This window comes from Phycodurus eques, chromosome 4 (genome assembly GCF_024500275.1).
Source record: "Phycodurus eques isolate BA_2022a chromosome 4, UOR_Pequ_1.1, whole genome shotgun sequence".
Lineage (NCBI taxonomy): Eukaryota > Metazoa > Chordata > Actinopteri > Syngnathiformes > Syngnathidae > Phycodurus > Phycodurus eques.
In genome coordinates this window covers 15,215,770-15,237,359 of record NC_084528.1, presented here as the reverse complement: position 1 = coordinate 15,237,359, position 21,590 = coordinate 15,215,770, and the positions used below count along the sequence as shown (strand labels likewise).

Here is a 21,590-nt window from a genome sequence, read left to right as displayed (position 1 = left end):
ATGGATAGGCTGACAGATGAGGTTAGACTGGAGTCCCCATGGAACATGATGTTCGCAGATGTAGTAGTGACAGACAGAACAAATGAATGGTCTTCTAGGAAGTACATAGAGTAATTAATGTATCCACTTTTTGTGACATTTTTGTTTGTTGTCGTGCCATGAGATTTTTCAGTTGTAAAATATGTTCCTTGGCTTCATAAAGATGTCACTGATGGTGTAGTGGTCCACTCGCCTGACTTTGGTGCAGGCAGCGTGGGTTCAGTTCCCACTCAGTGACGGTGTGAATGTGAGAGCGAATGGTTGTCCGTGTCTATATGTGCCCTGAGACTAACTGGCGACCAGTTCAGGGTGTAGTCCGCCTTTCGCCCAAAGTCAGCTGGGATAGGCTCCAGCGTCCCGCGACCCTAACCAGGATAAGCGGTCTTGAAAATGGATGGATGGATGGATGGGCTTCATAAAGGTTGGAAGTCACTGCTCTAGTCAGGTAATGTATTGTAAGCAGTTCGGTCAAACCAACATTACATGACAGAAATAATGGGTGCTAACTTACTGTAAATAAATTACTTTATTGTAATTAAATTACTTCACCCACACCGAAACTTTAGAGCATGATTCGACAGAACGGCAGCATGTTTCGGCACAACCGTTAGTGCTAGCACTAGCTTGCTAGGCTACATAACGTTTTGTTGCCTGCTTGCGAGCCGTATCGTATTAAAAGTACGGGAACATACCTCAAGCAAGCCTTAAACGACCGTCCTCTCCTGAGCACCGGTGACCATCAGCACGTTCCCCCCCCCCCCCATTTTGTTCTTATAAAACAGTCAGCGCGATCCACTCTTGTTGTCGTCGCCACGGTAACGAGTGTATCTGGTCATATTTGAGTTGACAAGATAAATCCCAATGATCGTAAAAAAACGGGATGCGGTGGTATCGGAATACAAGATTTTATTGCAGTAGTCTGACATAGTGTAATCATGAAAGATCAAATTTGTCTTGTAGTCTGATCCGGGCAATACGTGTTGTCTGTCTCAGACGTGTTGTCTGTCCCACGCCACCGACGTGTTGTTTTTATTTTTTCATAACTTTATTGGCCGTCAGATATTTACAGTACTAAGACATGCGACAAGAAATAAAAATAAACTAGCTTTTGGATTCAAATATACTGTCCACGATGGCGACGCGGAGTAAATGTCTTTTGCGGAGCCGATCAATGACGTCATTGATCGGATTGGCAAATTATGACATTAAAGCCGATCAGCATAAAATCGTAAATATCGCCCGATACCGATCAGATCGGTGTAAAGTCTAATAAATACTGTTAAATGAGTGAACAGACATTGTCTCAGTGGACAGTGCCGTTATTGTGAGCATAGCATGATTATTGCTGCAGCAATAATAGCATTTTGGAGGTACAGGATACGACTGCAAACAGTGGCTGGACGGGGATATAAGACATTGCACAGTAATATGTGATTTGAAGCTGTCCTTTTGTCCTACTAAAGCCTCTCGAAAAGAACTCTCCCAGAAGAAAAAGAGAGCTCTTTCGGTTATTCTGCTTTCGCCTCTTTGCTCCACCTGTACTGTGCACCTTTGGTGAGTGTTACTACAATGCCTTGATACCGTTTCCCACAATATCGCAATAAATACCGTCCCGTGAGAATAATACCATAATAAAACCTTATCGTGAGTCATAGATATCATTCCATCCCTAATATATGTACAATGAATATGTACAGTAACGCAATTTTTTATTTACATATTTTTTTACATAAAGCATTACACAATTTTTATTTATGTGTTTGACAGCAAGCGTTCTAATTGATGCGGTAGTTATTGGTTTATTGAGCCAATTTAAAAACATTGAAGGACTGCATCACACAGCCTTTTTAGTGTCCTTGCATTACTGGAGTAGTAGCATTTGTTTTGATTGTCGTATGATGTAATTTTCTGTCATGTTGTAAATGCTACTGTACATTGTGAAGCTCGATTTGAAGAAAACCGTAAATCGAATAGAAATCGCAATATAGCCTAGAAAAAATATTCCCGCTGAAGTTGAGCGCATCTCAGCAACTTTGGCAAGATTATATTTTTTTTTTTTGCAAAAGAAAGCTCCTCCATCCATCGCTTTGCCTTCTTAATTACTGTATGTCACGGTATGTATTTTATCCCAAAGTCCGGGACACAAAGACACAGCATTTATCAGAGCTTCATTTTCCCCAGTACAAATCCCCTAAAAAAAAAAAAAGCACACTGAAATCACTCTGCCAGCCTCTATCCCATTGGTGGGCAATTCTGAGGTCACTGCGGCGCTGCTCTCGAAATAGAACTTCTTTCGATTCAAGGTCGCGCCCCAGAGCATCAGCTGCCCTCTTCAAAGCTGCCCCACGACGCAAGATGGCAAAATGCGCTGTAGTCCCCTCAGCACATACACAATGAATGGGAAAGTCAGTGCACTGCCAAGTGGGGTGTGAAAAGTACGGTGGCCGACAGGGGCAAATGTGCTGCAAAGGCCATATGGTGCAACTGCAGGAATTACGTAAAACAAAAAACACACAACCACATAAAACAATAGCAAAATAAAAATGCTGCAATCACAGAAAACAACAGCAAATGAAAAACCGCTGAAAGATAAAAGGCTGCAATCATAGAAAAATATTTGTGGAGGAAAAAATGCTGCAAAATAAAAATGCTTCAATCACAGAACACAATTGCAAAGTAAAAATGCTGCAAACAAAAATAAACAAATCCCTAAACAACTGCTGCACGGTCACGCGACACAATGGAAGGCTGCCAGGCCACTAGGGATGCGACCTCCAGGACGGAACAATCCTGTGAGACCAGAGGATGCCTTTCATAGATGGTAGCTACACCAGCGCCTTGTAGCAGCCCGACTAACCGATGTGCCTATTTGGTGGCCACGTTGGGGAGGTTGTCATTCCAGCATTTCTCTCTCGAAGTTGTTATGGGATTTGTGTGCGTTTTGTTGTCTTTGCAGCATTTTTCTTTTGCAGTTGTTTTTTGTGAATGCGGCATTTTCATCTTGCAGCATTTTTCTTTTGCTGTTGTTTATTGTGATTGAAGCATTGTTATCTTTTTATGTGGTTATGTGTTTTTTGTTTTGGATCATTCCTGCTAGGCAGCATATGGCTGTTTGCAGTGCATTTGCCTCTGTTAATGGCCTTTAAAAATACAGCAGCCATCAAGCCACAGGCCATTTTTTAAAATCATTTAAGTTATTTTTTTTCCTCATTAATGTACACACAGCACCCCATATTGACAGGAAAAAAATTTTATTGTTGAAATTTTTTTGCAGTTGCAGGGACAGAGAGACTGGTTACAATCGAAGAAAATATGAATGTGGCCAAGTACGGGGATATCCTGGACGAAAACCTTCTCCAGAGTGCTCAGAGCCTCAGACTGGCCCAAGGTTCACCTTCAAAAAAGACAATGACCCTAAGCACACAGCTAAAATAATAAAGGACTGGCTTCAGAGCAACTCCGTGACTGTTTTTGAACACCTCAGCCAGAGCCCTGACTTAAACCCAATTGACCATCTCCGGAAATACCTGAAAATGGCTGCCCACCAACTTTCACCATCCAACCTATATCTGCAAAAATTTCAACAATTCCGTTTTTTCAGTCAATATGGGGTGCTGTGTGTACATTAATGTGGAAACAAAATATCCTTAATGATTTTAGCAAATGGCTGCAATATAACAAAGAGTGCAAAATTTAAGGGGGTCTGAAAACTTTCCGTACCCACTATGTGTGTGTGTGTGTGTGTGTGTGTGTGTGTGTGTATATATGGCCCGACGATTAATAGGTTAGCTGATTTAATCATAATCGGCCAGTGTTTGCCAATTAAACCACCATATATTCTTAATTTCTCATGGAGCATTTAAGAGCTGTAAAAGCACTGTTAAATGTCAGAGTCACGCAGAATGTCCTTGTGCTGTTTGTCCACTACATGGAGCTCTGACTCCAGTCAATCTCTCCTGAGAAAATGATGTGGACCGTGCGCGAACACTGCACTAGAACAACAATGGTAGAGTACCGTGTTACGTTTGTGCTGCAGATGCTCCTGAGCATGATATTGCTACAGCAAAAGTATATCCCACGTTCTTACATCCACCGCATATATAACCAAAAGGGCAAGCAGCAGAAAGTTTTGGCAAGTTTCAGCATTTTTGTGTGAACACACATTCCTGTTTATGGGAAACAAAACAAAAAAAACAAAAAACTAAGAAAACTAATTAAAAATCTAATTTAAAAAAAATAATAATAAGGAAAAGATCGACTGGTTCCGTGTTGAAGACTTGTCACATTGCTACTTAAATATTATTTAAAATGCTTTATCTAAAAAATAAACTGCTTACAGATAGGCCTTACACGATCAGGATTTTTGGGGCCGATCACCGATCAGCAAGTTTAAAAAAAATGATAACCGATCACTGATCCGATCACAAGATGGAGCAATGTGTCTATTTACATGACTTGTTCATTTATTGTATAAACTTGTGTCCTGTATACTGTATCCATCAATTTTCTGTACAGCTTATCCTCACAAGGGTTGCGGGCGTGCTGGAGCCTGTCCGTGCCAGCTCAAATTATTCTCTAGCATTTTAGACAAAAGTTAAAACCTCAATGATCTCTAGGGGGCATTCAAGGATTGGCCACTGACATAAATTTAGGTAAAATCAACATGACAGAAATAATGGGTGCTAACTTACTGCAATTAAATTACTTTATTAAATACTGTGAATGACATGCTTACGATAACTTTCTCACTGTCCCAACTATATGGACGGTGTTGTCCAGAGTTTGAGACCGTTTGACACTTTTCTCCCCCCACCCCCACACTGCATTGCTTGAACGTGGCATGCTCCTCGTGTACATTCTTCAGGTGCTCGATCAAATTTGTTGTGTTGAAGCATTTAGATGACGTTCCCCACGACGTACTTCAGTTGGGCACAGACTGCAAATAACTTTCGTGTTGTTTGTATGAGACACCGCAAAATAGTCCCACACCGACGACGTGTGTTTTCACCGACAAGATTGAAAAAACTTTATTGGCCGTCAGATAGTTACAGTGCTGCACTACAAGACACGTGACAAGGCTAAAAATAAACTAGCTTTTGGATTCATACGCGACAAAGACGCGGGGTTAAATGTCTTGTGCGGAGCCGACCAATGAAGTCATTGATCGAATCGCCGACTTATGACATGAAAGCCGATCAACATAAAATGCTAATTATCTGCCAATACCGATAACACCGGCGTAAAGTCTACTTACAGATGATTTGATTTTGAAAAAAAACACCAGAAAGTGCACATGTACAGTACATGCGACACAAGACTCTCCGTAACTTCCACAAACTAAACTTAGCTTTTAGTTTCTCAGTCGGGAGGTATCACTTCAACGTACTTCCTTGAAATTAATTACAACTTTCTGGTCTGTCACTGTGACATCTAAAGCGTTATAGAATGAGCAAAAAAAATAGCTTTTAGGTATAGTTGAGGATAGGTTACAAAGTAAAAGCAAATAGGTGGTACACTGCCTTTGAGGACAAATAAATGTAACCAACAGTTGTCCAATTTTAGGAGATTTGTGCCAGGATTACAGTGGAGCCTTGAGTTTAATTCAGTCAATGAACATGCATATAACTAAAAACTATCATACATCAAATAATCTTTGAAATGAATAGAAATGTCAATAATCCGTCACAGCCCCACATCATGCTCCATCTGGTGTGCGCACCTTGGCCACCAGGGGGGAGGGGGCAGTATAATACAGACATGGAGAAAAATGAAAAAGAGTTTCACAACTAAGTGACTGAATAAAGTAATTTTTTTGCAGATAAGTAAAATAAAATATACGCCTGTGAGTATTGGTATATGATCTGTCTACGTGTTGCTGCAACATTTATGCTCAAATTTCCGTTGCTTAAACGGAAATTTGAACATAAACAACTTAACACTGTGACATAGATGTTATTCGTTAGCTTGTCTATGGTGTTGAAAATTGTGTGAGCATTACGCTAGCAGACTTTCCTAAGGCAAAGTGATGTGGTGGTTTTGAAATAACATGCAATTCTTTGTTTAGTTTGACAGTAAACGTTAACTGGCAGTGGCAATAACCAACTTAGTCTTTTTCAAAAAATTATACACCGTGAAAATTTTTTTTTACTTGTAAAGTGAGTTGAGTTCGCTGCCACCATCTACCGCTCGTGTCGTGAAGTTTTGCTTGTACATCAAAGCAAAAAAAAAAAAAACGAGCGACCACTCATACCTCGAAAAACTCGTAAGGCCGGTCACTCGTAAGTGAAGATACCAATGTATTACATTTCAGGGTAAACATTTTGTTTCAATTACCTGTACAAGTAGCATACTTGGGATGGTAAATAAGATAAGATTATGAAGATGTTAACTAACTTTATACAGGCAAGTAATGACTTTTGGCAAGTACATCGAAGCTAATGTACCAAATACACGTAGCTCAAATGGTGAAAAGCAAAAGACTTGTGCAACACAAATACAATACATGCGTTATTGACGACTGTGAGTCCGACTTTGTAAAATGATAACGACTTCAACACGCGATGCCCTGAATAAACGTCGCAAAATTCGCTGTGCTACAAGGTTCTCGTGCAGCGGTGGCGACGTGGGTTATTTTACATATATCGTGTAGTGGTTGGACCTTGGAGGCCCGACTGCCAGCAATGTGGGAGCAAACTGAGAGCAAACATTAGCATTAGCTTGGCCACCATTAGCAAATAATTGCGCTAATATCTTAAATAGTGGAGCTAATTCAACGCAGTTACGTATTCCACCGTAATTAACAACTAAACCAACTCTTGCGCGGTCGTGACACAATCGCACTCGAATTATTAGCCTTAGCCTAGTTTAGCTTAGCCGGAGCTACTCACATTTCTTGAGCCACTTCATCCAGTAGCGAACGACGAGGCTGCTCTGCTTCTTGTTCTCAATGCACCAGCCGGAAAGGCTCTGGATAGACTCCATGGTGTTGGATATTCCTTGAAAGCGTCGGTCCAGAGAGGCCGCCAACGAAGCGTTGGAGCTGCGGGCTCCGTGGCCGGTCACAGCTCCAGAACCGCCCGCCATCTTTGCTGCTGTGGCTAAGCTCGGTTGAAGTCGAAGAAGCTTCAGTTGGGACGGAGGAGGAGGAGGAGGAGGAGGAGGAGGATGATGATGATGGCCGCTAAAATCGTGCTGGTCGGCTAGCAATGATGGCATACAGGCACACGGACCGTACTTTTCAATTCTACTGTTTTGTACAGTCGTAGTAGTAGTTACCCATTTTCCATTCGTTTTTAAAGGGAACATTTTACGGCAAATTGCATTTTTAATGCTTTGTACAGCAGTTGTGTTTCCAGACCTCCTGGGTGCTCCAAACAAGACGAATGATCAAACATATATTTGTTAAATAACGTAGAAAGAATAAAATGAAGAATAAATAAATTACCAATACTGAAAGAAAGCATTGCAATAATTGTATACAATTGTAAATAAACATGTAAAGCTGCTCCAATGTTGTTCCTTTTGAAAGGGCTTGAAACAATGTTAAAATGACTTCAAAATATTGGGACATCTGGAGTAATTTTTAATGGTAGGTTAGGAGCGCTTTGTGACCTTCCCCAGCTTGGTTGACAGACAGAGAGGTAGATAGATGAAGAACAAAAGGTTCAACAATTAATTATTTGACAATTATTTATAAAATTGACAACTATTTTATTAATCATTTAAGCTATTGTTTACCTTAAAATTGTCAAAATCCTCTGATTTCAGCCTGTTGTGCTCAATGAAAGCACTGATTATTTTGGTTTAATCAAAGTAAGTCATTTGAAAACTGAAAAACAATAACTAACACTTTTGCCTATTTTCAGACACAATCACAGACCAAACCACTAACTGAATCATAATCAATTTGTGCTTGTGCATTTTCCACACTGTAAATCTTAATGTCCTGTTTTCAATAAAGGGATGTAAATTTAAGTTTTTTTTATCAGATTGACAAAATAAATGCCAGATTTTTAGTTAGTTGCAGCCCTACATATATGAACCCTTTAGATTTATTGGGCCATCACTATTTGCCTATTTTTGAAAAAGTGCCTGTGAGTAAGCCATTCAAGTCTTCCAGCACACATCGAAAGTGGGTCGAGTTAGCGTCAACTACCGAAACTCAACAGTATCATTTGATTGCTCGCTAGTTGAAGCAAGCAGCAGACCACAACAAACACATCAACGAAATGTCTAGAATTCTTGATCTATGATGTAGTTTGACCAAAGCATGTCAGACATGTTATGAGGACATTAGGGAACTGTTTTAAATGTTTAAAAATAAAATAAAAAAAGGACAATACTTCTACTTTAAAATGTCTTCAGAAATGGACAATTCCAATTGACTCAGAATTGCAGTCCGAATCAGTTATTTTTTTCATCTAAATAAAGCTTATATACAGTCTGTGTGGCTACATATCAAAGAGCATTCTTTTTTTGATTTATTGACCTTGACCATAAGAGAAATCCATCATTTACTGAAGGGATGGACTTTTATTGACAACTGAACTCAGAATACACTTTCAGTGGTCTCACATCAGAAATATCTGGCCAAGTGATTTATATCACTATGTAGTCTTACAGAACATCCTTAAAAAAAAAATTCAGGCATACACACAAACACACATTCATTCACACACACATTCATACATGATCTGCCACATTCCAAAAAGGTTTTATTGATCATCCTTTTCTAACACCCCAAACTGTCACGTGTCCTTGCAGAACAGTTTTTAATCAATCCAAGTTCAAGTCAATCAGTCAGTTGTGAAGTAAGTTCAGGGGCTTTTTGGAAGGAACGAGGCAAGGAGGGAGGGTTGTTGTGAGGTGTTGAGACTGAAGCGCTTGTGTTCGTCTGTTAAGCTCTTCAGTCGTCCGCACTGTCCAGCACACTCTTACTGAGAGCCAGATCCCAGTAGTGTTCAGTGCCGTGCTTTTTGAAGTGTTCCCTGGCCATGTTTTCTGTGGGGCACTGCTTGAACTTCACATCTCCAAAGGAGCGCTCTTTGGCTGTGCCCTAGAAGAGCATTCATTGGAGGACTATAGCAAACCAGCACAAATATATATGTTTAAGGAGGAAATGGGGCACATAACGAGACACTCACCTCCCAAATTAACCAGCACTTGTTGTTCCTCCTCGTGTCGTCATCACCGTCTGGATCTGGATGTACGTCAGATGTGAGCTTGCAGTATGTTAAAAAGACTCAAAAGTGTCTCTTACCGTCTCTTTTGGAGTTATGCTCCTCCCATTTAATTCTGTGCATCATGAGCTTCTTGAACTTCTTCTGAGATTTAGGACCTGAAATAAGAGACACCAAGTCACAAGGAGAACAGCAGCCATATCATCAAGTACAACAGCACAACATAATGACACTCCATACAGTGCCTTGAAAAAGTGTATAGGCCCTTCTCAAATTCATTCTATTTTTGCATAGTTTCCCCACTCTAACATCTATGATCATTAAACAAATGTAAATATCAGACAAATATAACCGAAGGGAACTTAAAATGTTGGTTTTAAATGGTGATTTCATTTATAAAGGCAAAAAAAACAAAACTATTCAAAGTTACCTGGCCCTGTGTGAAAAAGTAATTGCCCCTAAACCTAATAACTGGTTGGGCCATCCTCAGCAGCAAAAACTGAAATCAAGCGTTTTTCTATAATTGGCAATGAGTCTTTCACATCTCTGTGGACATATTTCGGCCCAATTTTCCTTGCAGAATTGTTTGAACACAGCAAAAACGGAGGGTTTTCAAGCATCAATGGCCTTTTTAAGGTCATGCCACTGCATTTCAATCGGATTCAAGTCTGGACTTCGACTAGGCCAATCCAAAATATCTATACTAGGGTTACAGCTATCAAATATTTTTAGATTCAAGTATTCTACTCATTATTTGCTTTATTAAACACAACAACGTATGCATGTGAGGTGCAGGTATTACATATGTCCACTTGGGGTTGTCATCCTCACATTCTACTGTAGTATCTTTGACTTTGAGTGTGTATGGCTTGATAAGGCCCCTGCCTGGCTGAGTGCGGGAGTAAGCGAATGAAATTGTAGAGTTGGCTGGCAGTTATCTGGCTAATCTGTGAGCCAGTCCGCAGGATGTGTGTGAGAGTTTTGGCCAGAGAGCTCCTGTATGAATTTGCTTATTACGCATTTGTTTTCTTACCATTTGTTCAAGAAAGCGATTGTAAGTGCACTGGCAGCTGTATCTATCATTGATAACTTGAAGGGGCTTCACAATACATTGTAACTAGCGATGGTAGGCTATTTTAATTCGCTAACAATACGTTACGTAGGCTTGTGTTGTGATACACATTGCATTTTATCTTCCTTGTTAAAGGGACTCTAAGCAGATATCTGTGTTTTGTTTTGTAAATATCTTTTAAGGTACAGTTTCCAAAGACTTATAGCAATATAGTGCTGAATTGTTTAGATATAGCTAAAGCATCTTCACTGTTCTTTTGTATTCAAAATTGCTCTTTAACCAAGCAAAAATATAGTTTATCCAAATACTCGATTGTTGGATAGAATTTTCAAGAGGATACTGGAGGACTAAATATTCGTTAGGTAAAGCCCTACATTCAATACCCCCATTATATTGTCGTATTTGTATTTAATAAAACCTTTGCTTTGGGTCCCTGTGCCCTTAACCTGCAAAACAAATTGCTCCGCAAAGTTAGAAAGTTGCTCCTCAAATGAAAAAATGATTAGCTAAACTCCTCAAAGAAAAACTTTTTTTCGAGCCTTGCAGCTCGAGCATTACAACGCACACAATGCTGCTTGACAATATCGTTGGTCTTAGCTCCTCACCTCCTTCAACCACAACCAAGTTGACATCTTTATGCAGAACTACAGTTCCAGTCAGGTACAGCTGGTTGGCATTGGCTTCCACTTTAAACTTCTTAGCTGGATTTTGTAGGTTACGGATCCTGTGCAGGGACAGAAGATTCTGTTGGATCCATTTCAGAGTGGTAGCACATTTGATTGAAGTGTATGTGTTCCCTACACACCTGTACACTGTAATGTGAACCCCATTGGTGAGATCCTCTTTCAACCTCTTCACTTTCTTTTCTTTGCGCTGCTCTGCTGTGAGCTTTCGCGCCGCGTTGGCCTCCTCGTGGGCTCTGCAAAAGGCACAAGTATTCGTCAAATAGGAAAGTTATAAGATTAACTGAAAAGTGGAGTGATTGAGGACTAACTTCTGCCTCTTGGCCATCTGTGCTCTGACGTGGGCCTCCACCTTGGTGGGGTCCTGAACTGCCTCAGTCCCCAACACTCTCATCAGGTTGGAGATGCGAACTGAGAAAAATGATACAATATGTTAGCTATGTTCTACTTCATTTCGACTACTATTCTTACGCTTTTGTGGCTACCTTTGGGCTCCGGTGGAGGCATCAGACCTAGACGGACCTTTTCTTGTACTTCTTTTTGGCCTTCCCGTCGAGTCTGTCTTCTCAGCTTCTTCTGTTCTTTCTTGGTCAAGTATACACCCAAAGTGACTGGCTTGTCTTTGTCAACTGAGGGCAGAAAACACACACACAAACACTGTAACCGGTTTAGTCCTTGAGGATTATGTTTGTGATGCAGTAAATAAAGAAGTTTCACATCATACACTTACTTGGAGGGCTAATTTGAGCAGGATGTTCCACCAAATTGGTCACTCCGAAAAGCACCACCTCAGCAAGTTTGGTTTCTGGCTTTCTTCATTGGATTCAAAAAGAGCATAAAGGTTGGACCCACCACTTTAGGACTCACAGACGTACATATTTTTTACATTGAAAGAACATTCTCAGCTCAAAGATCTAAATGTAGTGTTATATGTATGTGTTGTTATAGTATATCGTCAAATGAGATTTTGTTTAACCTTGGAGATTCCCCTGCATGAAACTGAATGTTAGGATTTATAATTTCTGTCTTGTTAATTTATTTTATTTCTGTGTGCGTGCAAGTTTCTTACATCTCTATGTTGGTGGGCAAGATGAATGAGTCCCACCACTCGATGTTGGGCACTTCGCTGTCTCCAATGTCCTTCCTGGGAGCAATCAGAGCCAGCTTGGTGGACGCATGGATTCCAGTCTTCTTCGCAGCCTGGGAAATCTCATTCTGTAACCTCTCCAACTGGGCCTGCCAGAACAAACATAGGGGAAACTCACTTTGCAAATATTCCATCTGATGGTTACACAATGGACAATGTCGAGTAAAATCTGACCTTTGTTCGAATTCTTTGAGCGATCTTCTCAAATCGACCCTGCTCGTGGAATTTGAAGCTCTTGCGAGTCCGTTGAGGTGCTATTATCGTTACACGATTGTCAAAGTAGGAAGTGGACTCCAGCTCCTCCCCGGGTTTCTCTTTGAGTTGCTGACGGAACTGTTCTCTCTTCACCGCCCGAATATTAGCTGGAGACAGGTGAAATGTCAGCGTCCAATAGAACCATCATTTTGTTGCAGAACTATATCAACTATACACAACTGTTATTGGACAGATTTCATAACATATGATTGCTTGCAGTATTTCCTTTTTTAATAATAGTGGTTTTCCATGAAGATGGTGTTAGCTATAAGCCACAAGCGTCTAATTTACCATCCGCTCAGGTTTTAACTCTAGGTACTGTGGCAAGTTAACACTATAAATTTACACAAAACACACAATGTATGCAAATTATTATAATTATAGACCCACACAGTACTTTTCAGTAGTCTGTACTTTTGTCTATATGACAAGTTGTATATAATTGTCTATTATATATTGTTTTAAAAAATCCTCTCAATACTCTGGCATTTAGCAAATAGAAATAATGTTGGCAATACTAATTAACCTAAAACAGGAACATTTTAGTCTGATTTCACGTCAGACAGTCAGGTGAAAAAAAACGTTTGTCTCTTTTTATACAAAGCCATGACTATCTGCTGTTCCTGCTGTACACGCCTTGGCCTCTTGGAGGCTGTGTGGTGCGATGCATACATGGAGCTGTGTATTACAGCAAGTTAAAAAAGAATAGAAAACTATTAAACTGATATTTCTCAGATTAGGAAGAATACATGCCATTGAGTATTGTTATATTGTCTGTCTGTATGTGTTACTATGGTGTTCGTGTTTAAGTATTCGTTATTTGAAGGTAAATCCCTCCCGTGATCTAATGCTAATGTTAGCTTGCCCGTCAACAGGGTTTTACATTGACTGATAGCATCCATCCATCCATCCATCCATCCATTTTCTGAGCCGCTTCTCCTCACTAGGGTCGCGGGCGTGCTGGAGCCTATCCCAGCTGTCATCGGGCAGGAGGCGGGGTACACCCTGAACTGGTTGCCAGCCAATCGCAGGGCACATACAAACAAACAACCACTCACACAGAGTCACACCTACGGGCAATTTAGAGTCTCAAATTAATGCATGTTTTTGGGATGTGGGAGGAAACTGGAGTGCCCGGAGAAACCCCACACAGGCACAGGGGCACGGGGAGCACGTTTTAGATAGCATAAGCTATCTAAAACGTGTGTCTTGTATTTAAAATTACAATGTGAGTAAATATTTTTGTTGCGCGTTTAGTTTTACAGTTAACTCCAACTGGGGTTTCAAAAAACAACTTAAATAATGCTCAGGGAGGGCAGATGAACATGCGTCACACGCTTGCTACAAGCAACAAAGTAGGGCTGCACAGTTAATCGAATTTGAATCATGATCGCGATTTTGGCTGCCACCATGTTTTACATTTCAAATGCGCTATGCACTGCAGCATAGTGCCCACAACCTAGTCAGCCAGCCACAAGGGGGTGAACGTATGGTTCAGGCTTCATTAAGCTCAGGCACTGCACTCAAGTGCCAACTTCAAAATAAAAGCCTAAAATGGCATTGATGTCCAATGTAGGAATATATGTAGCTTTTATTTTTAAGTTGGACCTCTCAGCATGTTGGCGGAGAGGTGGTATGTCACAGTAAGACATTATTGATAATCGTTGTAGCGGCTGCCTTGACTTCAACTTTTCAGCTGGCCTGACCGCAAAGAAAAAAACACCAGGAGTAAATAGAGAGGGAAATCACAACTGTCTAGTTCTTTGCAGTTTGTGACTGTGCACGACTGACCAATGGTCAAGCAGAACAACGGAGATGGACTGCCTTTGACAATTCACTATATTGACGACGGGGATTTTCAAATGAAATGTCTGTGCTTACAGCCTAATGTTATTGCCTTCTCTGCTTTTAAAGTATTGCTTCCATTAAGTTGCAATTTGTGATTGCACTTTGTGATAGAACATTTAATCAGTTAGCCCGTGCTAAAGTCAAATTTTTTTGGGTAAATTTATAATTTTTTGCATTTATTTATCATTTATTCACAGTTAAAGATTAATTTTCAACTGAAAACTGACATTGCTAATACGTAGTGCAATAAAATATTTTCCCCAACATGAGGAATAATCATGATTACAATATTGACAAATAATCGTGATTATTATTCTGGCTATAATTGTGCAGTCCCACAACAAAGGGTGCACTCAGGGTGTGTTTACAACGCTTGAACTTGCACACACAACCGGTGACACGGCACCGGTAATCGTTTTTCTTCGAATATAACGTTTTTATGATCGTGAGAAGCCAAAATTGAAATCATGATTACATTTTGATTACAAATTCAAATAAATGTTATGTAATAGTCAATAATACCGCAAAATCGCTTCACAATGGCAGTGTTGGACTGCAAACATCTCATTCCCCCATTACGTGTCTGCCAGGCAACTTTATTTCAATTTCTTAACCAGTACTTAAAATGATGCCTGTACAGTTATTAACGCTATAACAGTGACACTTTGAGCCTGGAACAAAACAATTTATATTATTTCCTAAGGGAAAATTGGTTTTATGATCACAATAATGCCTATTTTTTATTATTATGTAGCAAAAACTGACATACCTTTGAGCGTGGGCATGCGATGTGTGAGCTCAACCTCTTTGCCAGTGGCATCAACTGTTCTACCCTTGTCATCCAGAATGAGCGGCGTTGGCTTATTCACTTCCTTCACTTCCACTTTCCTAGAAGAGCAGACAGAAAGAAGGTGGAAACATTTTCAATGACCGAACATCCACACACAGTTTTGCACCTCGCTGAGTACTTTATGGTATTACTTACGGTGGGGCGATTCCCATGGCGTGAAGGTTGGCCAGTGCCACAAAGTTGTGAGGGATGACATTTCCCAACACTCCAAGGATGTTGGGCTTCATGGACATCTGGGACTGGAGGCGCGCCTGCTCCTCTGCGACCTTGCGAGCCTTCTCGATGGCGTCGTTCATGAAGCTGGCAGCCTGCGAGGGCATGATGGACCCGCCTCCACCGGCGTGGCAGAGAAGGCGGGACATCGGAGATTCCATTTGTGTCTGCGGGGTTAGAAAGGAGGCAGCAGCAAGTGTCAGCACTGCATTGGTATTTTCTCCCTGCTACTGTGTTATCAATCCCTAAATGCATGAAAAAACAGTCAACAACCCCTGTAGAACAAATGTCACTGAAAAACACACACTACATATTTTTGTGCTCTTTGTGTAACAACCTAAGAATGGCGCCTAAACCCCTTAATCCTTCTAAGGTACCATGCTAGCAGAGGAGTAGCTAGGGTTGGCCACCGGTTGACGGCAGAGTAAGCAGGGTGGTAAACTTCTCAAGATGATGCAGAGAAAGGCTCGGATTGCTATTGGCAGTGGAAGTTAATGCCTGATCAGCTGCTAAAGGCTAGCTGATCTACATGTGGTACAACTTGCCCAACTCAAGACAGTCGTCTGGGGAATATGTATTTTTAAAAAATGAGCATTTATGTACCACTGAGTCGAAAAATGAAATGTCTAACAGGAAAGTAGCAATTGGTATTTTTACATATTGCAAAGCGGCAATATAGACGCTAACGTCCTTGCACTTTGGGTGGATTTTTCAGAACTCAATTTGTAAGCCATTTATTTTCAATAGTAACGTAATAAGGTGTTTGATATGATAACCCCAGTTTGGCATATACAGTGGTACCTTGACTTAGAAGTTTAATTCATTCCATGCCCAAGCTTGTAACTCAATTTGCTCCTACATCACATCAATAGTCCCCCATTCAAATGAACTGAAATTCCATTATTGTGTTCCAGCCACCAAAAAAACATTTTTGTTACCATCCAGCCATCCATTTTCTGTACCGCTTATCCTCAATAGAGCTTTTAATTAAGAAAAATAGCACAGTATTGTATAAAAACATACGAAAATGGCAACTGTACGTTGGGACAATCCGGAATTCACAACAACAGGGCATGGCAGAGTGAGTGATGTCAGGAACATAGCTGCTTAGTCTTTGTCTGATCTTGATGACATGAGATATGGGTTACTGTAGCTGCCTGTGAGTGTAACAATTTTATACTTGTTTGTTTGACTGTTTGAACCGTTCCCAAAAAAACAAAAACAAAAGTCTAAAAATGCATTGGTGACTCTCGCTTTCATTTTTGTTCACTTCACTCCAGCAGCAGCGTATCTGAAGGTCGCTCGTAATTCACATTTTGGCTCGCAACACAAAGCAAAAACAAAAATCAACCACGTGATACTTGTAAGTCATAAATTGGGAGCACTCGTAAGATGCAAAATAGTGAACGTTCACTGTCATGACCTGTGCAGGAGATGAAATGTTCAGTTGTTTCCTTCGCTGTTCTATCTGCTTTGTGGCTTCCTCCATCATCTGTTTGATCTAATGATACAGAAAATAAGTCAGAAAATTAGTGTTTAGTGACAACATAATCATGTACATTAGAGCTGCACGAGACTGGAATAAAATGACTGCCATTTTGTTTAACGGCGATATATATTGTGATGTTAAAAAATTCAGGATAATATACACGTAGTGGTGTCACGATACGAAAATTCTGAGTTTGCTACTATACCTGCATAAAATACCTCGATACCGGTACTGAAACGATACCACGGCAAAATTGTAAAACATCAGGAAAAGCAGTGGAATGAAAACTGACAAAATAGCTTCAAATACTTTTATATTAATATAATAATATATCATATAACTTATCAGGGTCATTTGATTGGCAGTTAAAGGTCTTACATCACAGTCCAGCAGCTCGAGGGCGGGCCTTATTTTACATTTTATTTATCCAACCAGGTAAAAGCGTATTGAGACATAAAAGCTCTTTTTCACAAGCCAAGAGGCAGCTGAAATTATACATGCAGCAAAAAATATACAATACATAACACAACAATATTCATACAATAAATAAAGACAAAAAATAACAGATTCAAATGAATGGCGTCTGATTTAAAAACAGTGACAAAGCTCAAATGCTTTCAAGTACATGGTGTTTTTTTGTATTCATTCAAATTTGGCAGGCTTTAAGCAGGGCTCTACATTAACTTTTGCACTAGTAGCACTGGTGGCCAGCACATGATTTGGTCGCCCCCTTTATTGAGGAGGTACAGTATGACCTGACCATGGCATACCATACTTTCTTATGAAGATTGACAGTGACTCAAGATATGATATTTGCAAAATATGTTACTGTGAACAAGAAGTTTATCTGCAATAAGCAGTTGCAGACAAAATAGGTCAATTAAAAAAAAAAATGCTTTATTTTTATTTGCTCTTTTTTCTTTTTTTTTTTACTCAGAGGGGCCAGTTTTTATAGTGAGGGCTCCTCACACTCTTCCTCTGGAAAAATCCACTTAATTTTTAGCATTACCACAACCATATGATTGATATACATTTAAAAATGATTGAATAAGTGTACCACCACCATGTAAATGTATCGTTTATGATTATTCACACTAATTTGCAATTTTTACTAAGAAAAACAAACCAATTTACCTATTTAAAATCATAGTCCCAAAAAGAACAAGAATAAATCATTACTACTGCAATTATTACACTTTATTTTAATGATAGTTTGTTTTCCTATAGATTTCTCCTTAAAGGAGTCTCGGCTTTTTAATTTTGCACATATCTTCATATGTCTATTGTATAAACAGGTGATTAGGGTTGGGCATCGAGAACCAATTGGAACCGAGACTAACGTTCCGGTTGTCACGGAATCGTTCACAATTAAAAAATTCAGTTCCCAGTTTTGATGCCTAGTCTGCCGACCTCAAAGAAGAAGTGGCAAAAACCAATGAAGCAGCCATAAAAACCAACAAATAATGCAGGCGTGTAATGGTAACCCATGTCCTCATTAAAAGTTAACATCCAAAAAATTAAGTATAAACACTCTAGGCTGCTCCGTGGGTCGTTTGATGGGTTAGAATTTAGAGTAACGCCTGTGCTAGTCTTATTAGCATGTCCAACCAGGTTGCTCTGCTGGTCACTTATTCATTTTACAGTACATTGACTGCATATCAATACACCAACATTGCGCAGGACACTCCGATGTGACTACTGTGGACGTACATTGTGAAGACGATGCTCAAACGATTTATTGTGCAGCCCTAATGTACAGTGCAAATATGCTGGTGGTTTTCCTGTACCTGCATTTTGCTGAGCATTGCCGGGCTCTCTGATGGTGGTCCCGGTATGACCTCTGGCTCCTCAATCTCCTGAAAGCGGGGTACCCGTTTGCGTTTGGTGACCGTACCATCAGTAGCGGTGGCCACAGCACTTTTCACTCCTGCTGTTTCCGTCTCATCGCTAAACACCTCCTAAGAGCACCCCACCAGCAGACAAAACACATCATCTATCAAATCTTTGAGTTTGAGGTCAAAGTATTAATATCTGTGTTTGGGTGCTACTTCTCTACCTTCAGGTCTCTCTTGCGTGTCTTTTCTCCACTTCCTTTGTTGCTACGGGAACTGCGGCTCTCCTCCAACACTTCGAAAAGACGCTCCACAAAACTTCCAGCTGACTCATTCAGGAAAGGGTGCAGTTGGTCTGAGAGGAATTGAGTCTAGTTCAACAACTGAACACGACCTCAAGCAAATGTAGTGCTCAACATAAAAGTGTCCATCCCAACAGATTTGTTTTTAGAGAACCTTGAGTTTCCTTTCAGAATCAATATTTTCTATGATAAAAGGGAAATTACTCAATTATGTTGAGCAAAAGTGGTTTCCAAGGATGGAGTGCAGGTATTAAAGGCACAATTAATTCAACATTTTTACAACTTCTGGCTGGGTGACACTACACATGATGCTGCTTTTTGACTGAACAAAGGACTTACATACTGTATTTGAGATGAGGTATTCATTTTAAGTCAGGCCTTAATTTGAAGAGGCCTTTATTTGCAGTAATGCTTGTGTGAATGAAACTTGGCATGCTGCTGTCATATGATTCAAAAAAGGTGTTTATTTGTAGTCAGGCATTTATTTCTTGCCGTTTTGAGGCAGCGTTTATCCGTATGTGTTGGTGGATCTAGAAAAATTGTTGTCTGATAATTGAAAAAAGGAGGTGTATTATTTGAGGCTAGGTGTTTTTAAGTTAGTTGGAAAACCCTATTGATGGGCTTACTAAAAGAATGATTATTATTTTGGCCATAATCGTGCAGCCCGAAGTGAAATGTTAATCTTTTACTTATCTGTTTGAAGTTCAAACAAAAACAAAAAGTGCAGGGAGTTCCCAGGGTCAGCAGCATCTCATAGTTACCTGATAATTTTAATTAATAAATAAAGAGCTCCCTGAAGTATACCCAGCTTGAAACCAATCTCTGATTTGCCATAGGATTTTTTTAAAGGATTTTTTTTCAAAAATAAATCAATCAATCAAAAAGGTTGATGCCGATATGCACGAAAATGCAGAATATCAACGCCCATAATTGGACTATCCCTAATTGGACTATCCCTAATTTATTTGAGAGTAGGCATTTATTTGTAGAAATGCACATGTGTTTAGAGCTAGCACACTGGGAAAAAAGACAGCATCTACTTAAGGTGACGTGTTAAAGTAAGCTGTTTGAGGGAAGGCATACAAATTGTACAAATGGTGGTGCCTGGGATGATGTACACTAACCAGAAAAATTAAAATGCAGGATCTAGAGGAGGTTTAGGCGTTAAGATGTTCAAGTGATTGACAGACCCATCATATTAATTTGTCCATGGTGTCAATGACAGCAGAGGCCACTAGGAGAAGATATGCTTCTCACATATGAATTTATCATGATCACGACACTGTTTTGGAGTTGTTATGTTCATTTCTAAAGTGCAAGGTAGCAGATTAATTCTAACTCAGTGAACAGTGCATGTTGACAACTAAACGTGACCGTGGGAAATGTGATGCGTCAAGCTGACTTGAACCGGGTTAGTTCTGGCCATATAATAATACTGTACATGTGAAACAAACTACAGGGCATAAATTCAATATCCAAGTGTACCTGTTGTTTTCCTTTTGTCCATACCCTTCCCTACGCACTGTAGAGCAACAGTGACCACAGTGGGCTCCGAGAAGCCGAGCACCTTCTTCACGGTGCGCTCCACCCATGGCCTCAACTCCTCCACCTCCCGTTTAGGAAGCGACATCCTCTAATCTACAGGAGACGCAAAAAAATAACAAATGTGGGTTGATGCTATGAAGCAGCACATTACTATTCGTTGTAAAACTGGCGCCATTCAGTCGTACTTTTAGCCAGCGTTACAACAAACGTTCTTTTGGTTCAAATATTGGGGAAATTACAGCAATGTGTTCAATACGTGCAGATGACAGAATACAAACAAGAACAGTATCGCATATGACATGTCTTCAAATGCTGTCAAAAGTCAATCCCATCCGCGTAAAGTGCCTGGCTATGTGCTAACGTTAGCAATGTTAGCACACAGTCGTTCACGGGACGCAAAATAGCTGCTTCGCTAAACTTACAGACTCTTTCTTGTTTCCGTTATTCCGTATGGGGGCACCGGATTTGTACAAGTCAAACAGATAGAATCCGCTTTGAGACGTTTATCTCACAATAAAGCACAAAGTTTTCTCGACAACTTTGTATTAAGCCGCGCGGCTTCGCCCGTTCACACAACGTTGTTCTCAAACAACCCGGAAGCGGAAGTAGTTAAGTCGTCGTCGTCGTCGTCGTCTTCTTCTTCTTCGGTACCTACTGGGCCTATTGGATGTTTCATGTTGGTTGCCCTCTAGCGGTGTACAAACGAAATTACTACTTTACCAAGCGTTTCTACAGTACGTTACAGTACATCCAAAGGTTGGCAGTAACGCGCTACATTTACTCATGTTAAATGTTCAATGCATGTTAATGCTGATTTATGACAGTTATAAACTTTCGTATACATATATTATTAGTTTTTAACAAATATTTCTATTGAATTATACAAATAAATTGTAAATAACTATAACATTTTATTTTATTTTATTTTTATTTTATTGTATTTGTCGTTTTGTATATTAATTAAACTGTTTTTATTATTAAAAATAATCTAAATGTAAAAAATATATACATACATAATTTATTTGCACTAAATTAGTAAGCAATTTTGAACCAATATAACAACACTGCAGTTTTATTTTCTTCTTTCTTCTTTTCCTTTCGGCTTGTCCCTTTAGTGGTCACCACAGCGCGTCATC

General features: G+C 39.9%; 2 protein-coding genes across 2 annotated transcripts in view; both read right to left on the bottom strand.

Moving 5' to 3' along the window:
* The window catches only part of rprd2b (regulation of nuclear pre-mRNA domain containing 2b), a 45,616-nt gene extending 38,491 nt beyond the window's left edge, over positions 1-7,125 (bottom strand). Inside the window, exon 1 of the mRNA XM_061674204.1 lies at positions 6,927-7,125. Coding sequence (XP_061530188.1) covers positions 6,927-7,122 — 196 coding nt within the window. The 5' untranslated portion in view covers positions 7,123-7,125. The remainder of the gene's footprint in view (positions 1-6,926) is intronic.
* Positions 7,126-8,555: 1,430 nt separating this feature from the next.
* Positions 8,556-21,042, bottom strand: prpf3 (PRP3 pre-mRNA processing factor 3 homolog (yeast)). Its single transcript, XM_061675617.1, has 17 exons — positions 20,877-21,042; positions 20,395-20,547; positions 18,832-18,962; positions 18,563-18,733; positions 16,710-16,787; positions 15,209-15,453; positions 14,993-15,111; positions 12,295-12,482; positions 12,043-12,209; positions 11,704-11,786; positions 11,459-11,602; positions 11,285-11,384; positions 11,096-11,209; positions 10,896-11,014; positions 9,299-9,376; positions 9,183-9,238; positions 8,556-9,094 (listed from the first exon to the last, which is right to left on the bottom strand). Exons 2-17 carry the CDS (start codon positions 20,537-20,539, stop codon positions 8,945-8,947), a joined length of 2,088 nt encoding a protein of 695 aa, XP_061531601.1. The 5' UTR covers positions 20,540-20,547; positions 20,877-21,042; the 3' UTR covers positions 8,556-8,944.
* Positions 21,043-21,590: the final 548 nt, after the last annotated feature.